The 7300-nt window shown below is 37.6% G+C and overlaps 1 protein-coding gene across 4 annotated transcripts in view; it reads left to right on the forward strand.

Moving 5' to 3' along the window:
• Nucleotides 1-7300, forward strand: part of LOC107696701 (AKT-interacting protein) — a 16792-nt gene that overhangs the window by 4918 nt on the left and 4574 nt on the right. For all 4 annotated transcript variants that reach the window (XM_016497164.1, XM_016497167.1, XM_016497165.1 and 1 more), the window contains 5 exons: nucleotides 256-320; nucleotides 2112-2212; nucleotides 4942-5030; nucleotides 5176-5274; nucleotides 5506-5613. In XM_016497164.1, coding sequence (XP_016352650.1) covers nucleotides 256-320; nucleotides 2112-2212; nucleotides 4942-5030; nucleotides 5176-5274; nucleotides 5506-5613 — 462 coding nt within the window. The remainder of the gene's footprint in view (nucleotides 1-255; nucleotides 321-2111; nucleotides 2213-4941; nucleotides 5031-5175; nucleotides 5275-5505; nucleotides 5614-7300) is intronic.

Here is a 7300-nt window from a genome sequence, read left to right on the forward strand (position 1 = left end):
ATATGAATGGGAGTTTTTTTATTTAAGTTCTTTTGGACTGATGCATGCAACACCTGCTGAGTGCCATGAAACGATCAAAGACAATTTTTAATATCACTCCGACTGGATTCGTCAGTCATATACACCTAGGATGACTTGAGGGTGAGTAATTTATGGGCTAATTTTCATTTTTGGGTGAACTAACCCTTTAAGTTTGGCAGCATATTTTGATGTGTATGTTTGAAATGTGCAATTATGACCATCTGTCTGTTGCAGCACATTGGTGATCAAGCAGAAACTCCCTGGCATCTATGTACAGCCTTCATACAGATCAGCACTAAGTAAGCATGTCTTCCTCTGTATTCTGTCGGTCACAGATGCTTTGATTTTTTTCATTTTCATTTTTTTTATTTCGAACAAAGCACAATATATAAACACAGCAAATATGTTGTAATTCATTACATTTATATAGCACTTTTCTAGGCACTCAAAGCACTTTACATTGTGAGGGGGAGCCTCCTCATCCACCACCAATGTGCAGCATCCACCTGGATGATGTGACGGCAGCCATAGTGTGCCAGAACGCCCACCACACACCAGCTTATTGGTGGAGAGGAGACCGAGTGATGAAGCCAGTCAACAGATATGGGGATTATTAGGAGGCCATGATGGTCAGAGGCCAATGGGCAAATTTGGCCAGGATGCCGAGGTCACACCTCTACTCTTTTCGAAAGACATCCTGGGATTTTTAATGACCACAGAGAGTCCGGACCTCGGTTTAGCATCTCATCCGAAGGACGGTGCTTGTTGACAGTATAGTGTCCCCATCACTATACTGGGGTGCTAGGACCCACACAGACCACAGGGTGAGCACCCCCTGCTGGCCTCACTAGCACCTCTTCCATGTTGCATCACCAAAGAAAACCACGTCCCAAAGACGTTATACCAAATGTTCGAAAAGGAGTGGGATGAAGCAAAAGCTTATTATTTTTCCCACCCCATATACAATTCCATATCGTTCCAGTATATCTTTTAATATATTACATCGGTATCTTTTATATTTTTATAAATTCCTTCCAAAATGACAAATCCACAAAAACTTAAACACCAACCAAATGGTTTTTATCCAAAACAACCAGTCACCCCACAATCACACATCCTAATACAATCAACATTATAACCCCCACAACCCTCACAATCACCTCTATACAGCCACATATCCTTTTAATAAAGTGTTTTTTATACAACGTTTTAAACCGTTTAATATTTATACAATGCTTTAACACCTGCTCCAAACCATGCCAAAACCGCACCCCACAAACAGAGATACATATACTGTTTAAAGTTGTTCTTATATTAATCTTTTTAAAGTTTAACTCTTCCTTAAAGTTATACTCACCCTGCCTTTCCAAAAACATTTTTTGTACGTTTCCCGGAAGTAACTTATTTATTGCATTAAACATAACTTGTGCAGTTTTAAATTTAACCAAATCAATAAACTTCAATATATTTGACTGTAAAAATAATACATTTGTCTGTTCCAGATATCCCACATTATTAATAATTCTGATTGTTCTCTTTTGTAATATACGTATCGATTGTACACAGAATGCACAGATTGAGCATTCTGTGTGAAACCGCTTTCACACAAATGCTCTTATGCTGCATTCCATTCAACTCCAAAAGAATTTCCAACTTCCTGCTTGGAAAAGTGCAACAGAATGTGCAGTTGATTAACTTGGAACCTTGTATGGAATTCTATGTCTGTCAAAATGGGATTGCAGTGTCACGTGAATATGTTGGTGTCCAGGGAGATGTGCATGATTAATGAAATCGAATGTAATATGTTCTCACACAAAACATATACTAGGATTGTCATTTTATTTCTTTATGCATCTACTAAACATGAGACCACAGAAATCAATATGGTCACAAGTCAGGCATATAGAAGACTCCCACACCTGTTTTTGAATGGAGCACAGCGTTAGTCATTGTGTTTTATTGCTTGTTTTGAATCATCAAATAGATTACCTGTGAAATTATCAGTGTTCGATAATGGAGTTGAAGAGTTAAATTGATTTTCTATATTGCTGACTTGCTTTAAGTATCCGTCAATGTCTTCTGTATTGCAGTGTGGTTTGGTGTAATTTTCATTCGACATGGCTTGTACCAAGATGGTGTGTTTAAGTTCACTGTCTACATTCCTGATAACTACCCAGATGGAGACTGTCCTGTAAGTATAGTATACAATTTCCACACATTTTCCCTCTGAATTTTGTGTTGTAACATGACAAGGTTTATGGCAAGGCATATTAGAGGTTTTGCTATGTGTTCATTCTATCCATGACTCGCTGTAATTGCTCCCTACGTTAGTTTGCTGGGGTTTTTTATCTTCAGACTCATTTACAGTCATTGTAGAAGCTACACACACCATGAATTGGAACTGTTTGAAATGTTAGACCATTAAATATGAGCCCAAGTTTAATATGGTGATGGTTGGTTGCTTTAAAAAAATTTAAAGAAAAAGTGACCCAAGTAGAAAAGAATGTCTGTGCATGCACTATATTTTATGATGAAGCAGGAGAATAGGAAAACTTGCATACTTGTGGCTTTAAAATATCAAACCAAGAGTGTGTATGCATGTTCTTGGCATTTTGTTGATAAATGGAGAGAACTGCACCTCGATCCAGAGCTGTTACTGGAGTTATGACTGCCGAAACTAGTGGTGAAAGTGGAGCTTGTGTTTCCTTAGTGCAATCTAAAACCAAGGAACTGGAATTGCAGAAGTGCTTCCATTATACACTTTTAAGTGCATGTGTGTTGTTTTTTTCTGAAAATAATAACACCATATATGAGCATTTACTGCCTGTGAGAATATGATGCAGTATTATGTTTATATAGCACTTTATACAATACAGATTGTCAAAGCAGCTTTACAGTGTTAAACAGGAAAATAGTGTTGCAACAGTTCATTGTTGATTCAGTCATGTCATTGTCCAGCTCAGTTCAATTCTTCTCAAATAGTGTCTGTGCAATCAAGCCGACAATATTGCCAGAAATTAAGCATCCCCAACTAAGAAAGGCGACAGTGGTAAAGAATGGAGAAAAGCACCTTGGGAGAAATCAGACTCAGTCGTGGGGCCAGTTCTCCTCTGGACAGACGAAACCAGCATGGTGTATTTAATTCCAGACTACAACACAAGTCAGATTGTGCAGAGAAGAGTTTGTCATGTAAAGGTCTGTTTAAAAAAAAAATAGACAAAGGACACATAGACGCATGATAAACAACTTTTTTTAGTAGAATTTGATTTCTATGAAGACTACAAATTTTCACCTCTTCTGGCTAATCTCTTGCTTAAATTAGCCATAGTAAAGTCAAACTTTGCTATAGTCTTTACAGGTTTCATTGTTTTAATGCCAAATGGAATATTGAAATACTTCAGTCTAAATTTTGTAACTGTGTGATGTAATGACATCCAGGTGTGTCTAGGAACAGAAAATTACTGGCGACATTATCAAGTCAGAGATGTGTTCATTTTATTTAAATCATAGAGTTTCTTAGTCATAGAAATTAACAAACACTTAAAGGGAAAGTTCACCCCAAAATGAAAATTGTCATTAATTACTCACACTCATGTCATTCCAAACCCATAAGACCTTCATTCATCTTGGGAACACAACTTAAGATAATTTTGAGCTCTCTGACTCTGCATAGACAACTGAAATGTTCCCAGACCCAAAAATGTAGTAAGGACATCGGTAAAACAGTCCTCTGTGACACCAGTGGCTCAACTTGTATTTTGCAAAGCTACAAGAATACTTTTTTGTGCACAAAGAAAACAAAAAAATATTTATTCAACATTTCATCTCCCTTAGTTACCGTCTTCTGCCATTTTGGAGAGTACCACGACGCCCAGCGTAATCAGCATTGTTTACGTTCAGGGGAAAGCGAGTGCATGCGTCGTGGTATTCTCCTAAATGGTGGAAGATGAGTTGGGGAGAAGAATGGATGAATAAAGTTTTGTTTTCTTTGCGCACAAAAAAGTATTCTCGTAGCTTTACAAAATTGAAGTTGAGCCACTGATGTCACATGGACTGTTTTACCGATGTCCTTACTACGTCTCTGGGTCTGGAAACCAGGCCCGGATTGGCTAATCGGGAGCACCGGGAGGATTCCCGGTGGGCCGGTCTGTATTTTTGGCCGCGAGGGCCGGTGTTGTCATGCCACTGGGTTGAAATATGGATGCTGTCCCTAGACTGCCTGCACTCATAGCAGCCCCACTCTTTTTATTTATTATTTTCTCGCAGCCCATATTATTTCCACTAGACCATATCAATAACAAATTCTCAATTGATAATTAATCATTCTTTTTGTGGAAATCGTTTTATTTGTGAAGAAGCCATTTAAGGAAGGCTTTAAGACCAAGCGGAATCCTCTGCCGGCTGCTCCCACTTCACAACGAGCGGGACTCGCTCGCAGTTCCCTTCACCGTCCGAGTTTTGATTTTGCCAAATAGGTTTGGGCCAATGCAAACAACTTATTGATCATGAGCCCAACAGCCGGTCTAAGGCATGAAACTCCAGGGTTGAAAATGAGTCCCACTCCGGCCCTGCTGGAAACATTTCAGTTCCGTTGCTGTCTATGAGTGGGTCAGAGAGCCCTCTGATTTAATCAAAAATACCTTCATTTGTGTTCCGAAGATGAACGAAGGTCTTACGGGTTTTTAACGACATGAGGGTGAATAATTAATGACAGAATTTTCATTTTTGGGTGAGCTATCCCTTTAAGTCATGGAAATGTCTATTGATAATAATAACTATGCTTAACTCACGAGCGACTAATTGTTCAAAATGTTTGGGAACACATTTTTACAATGCCCATGTCATCTCAGTTTGCTGCCACCAGAAGAGCTGATCTGTTCTTCTTTTGCATTTTTTTTTGTTTTGTTTTTGTTTTTTCAGAGGGTTGTTTTCGACACCCCAGTTTTCCACCCGCTAGTGGACCCGGTCTCTGGAGAGCTGGATGTGAGGAGAGCTTTCACCAAATGGAGGTCTGTTTAAAAAAAAAAAAAAAAAAAAAAAACTGCTATATTGACATTTTTGACATCAAGGTTGTTTTGGGAATACTTATTTTTTTGTGTACTATGTGATTATTGGAAAAGCATTTTATTTATTTAAATTTATATACATTTGCAGGCGAAACCATAATCATATCTGGCAGGTCCTTATGTACGCCCGCACAATCTTCTATAAGATCAACACCATGGATCCACTCAACCCAGAGGCTGCAGTGCTGTGAGTAATGGACTCTATATTCTTTTTTTCAGTCTTCACAGTTTGAACTCTTCCCAGCACATACACTAAATAAAAGTGTCAGCCACTGAAGTTGCTTCTGTTTCGGTGAAACAGAAGCAACACGCGCACATTCATTTCCTCTTAGCTGTGCCTTTCAGTAGTTAAGAGCTTGTTCTGAAGTCCTATAAATACGACTGCTTTTGCTTACTTATATCAATGCTTTCTTTGCAGGTATGACAAAGACATCCAGCTCTTCAAAAGCAAGGTGGTAGACAGTGTCAAGCTATGCAATAGTCACCTGTTTGATCAGCCCAAGATAGATGACCCTTATGCAATAAGGCAAGTACAGCACCTTGATATTGTATTGTGAAGTTTTCCTCCACAATTATGAAATCTTATGCTATATTTACTAGGGCTGTGTATCACCAGCAAAGTCATGATACGATACATATCACGATACGTATCACGATACATGACTGCACTAAATTTCACCTCAGCAGAGTTTAGAAAAACAGCTGTTTATTAAACACTGCTTACTATAGTGCCATTTCTAACTATTGGCAGAGCAGGCAGCTGACCTCTGCATTATGAAGGGCCTCCATAACTGTACCACAGTACAATATAGGTAATTGCATATGTTTCATGTTTACATTGTGCACTCCCCACCAGGTACAATATTCTGATTGTTTGCATCTTGTTTTTAAGCCCATAAATAATGTACTTGTTCTAATAAATTTATATTGTAATGTACTCATTCTAATATGTTTAAAAAATAATTTACATTGCTGGTAGGTTATCATTGCACAAATTAACACACTGTTGTAAAATTAAGCGCGGTCCACTGCTGCACACGTGCCACAATATCGATACAGGGCCAGCTGTATCGATACTTGTATCGTCAAATCTCTGTGACGATACATCGTCGTATCGATATTTTGAACACAGCACTAATATTTACACTGGGACAAAAAAGAAAAAATCAGAACTCTCATCTGACGCAGATTGCATATTGTTACACGCATGTAAACGAATATTTGTATTTATTAATTGTTTTGGATCTGCTCTGAGCCACTTGATCATACCAATCTGATACCTGGACATCTGATCTATATCCAAGTTCGAACTCCAAGCCACCACAGCTCGCAGCTTCTTTTGAGATGGAAACTTTTTTTTTTTTTTTTGGAAACTATATAATTTGTGCACATAGAACTTGTTTTGCGCCAGTGCCCCATGAATATTATTAATAAAATATCAAATGTTATCACCTCATATTTTTCATCAATGAGGTGATAACATTAGTGTTTTTGAAGTAAACTCACAGCTTGGCTATTAGGGGTGGGAATCTTTAGGCACTTCCTGATCCGATCCGATTCCGATTCTGGGAGTCATGATCCGATTCCAAAATGATTCTTGAGCTACATTTTTTCCTAATTAATTCTTCTGCTGTGCAAATACATCTTTACAACTTTACATTTTAACCAAAATTGCAGTTTTTATTCTTTTTGTTTATAGTTGGAATCTCTGTAAGTCAGTACTGCCATCTTAAAAATAGGGGTGTGAATCTTCAGTGGTTTCACGATTCGATTCAATTACGATTATAATGTCAACGATTCGATTCAACTCAATATCACGATGCGTCACATTCTCGATTTTCAATACATTTTCATATAGGGCTGGGTGATATAGCTAAAAAATTTATCAACGATATATTGTTTCATATCGTTCGGTATCGATAATTATTGACATTTTTTATAACCCTTTTTAAAACAAAGAGCAATCGACATTTTTTTATTATTATTATTTAACCACTGTATTTTTAATTTACCCAATTTATTAAGACAACAAATATTTTTTGTTTTGTTTTAATGCAGATTAAATAGGTTTTAAGGAAACTTTTGTCTTGTCTCCCGAGACCAGAGGAGGGCTCAATGAGCAAAATAATAGCGCATTTAAATTGTCAACGCGAGGAAATAACTGTCTATAAAAAAACGTGCATTACGTCTAAATTAACTCATAAAAATCTAAT

Source organism: Sinocyclocheilus anshuiensis, unplaced genomic scaffold, assembly GCF_001515605.1.
Source record: "Sinocyclocheilus anshuiensis isolate Anshui unplaced genomic scaffold, SAMN03320099.WGS_v1.1 scaffold354, whole genome shotgun sequence".
Lineage (NCBI taxonomy): Eukaryota > Metazoa > Chordata > Actinopteri > Cypriniformes > Cyprinidae > Sinocyclocheilus > Sinocyclocheilus anshuiensis.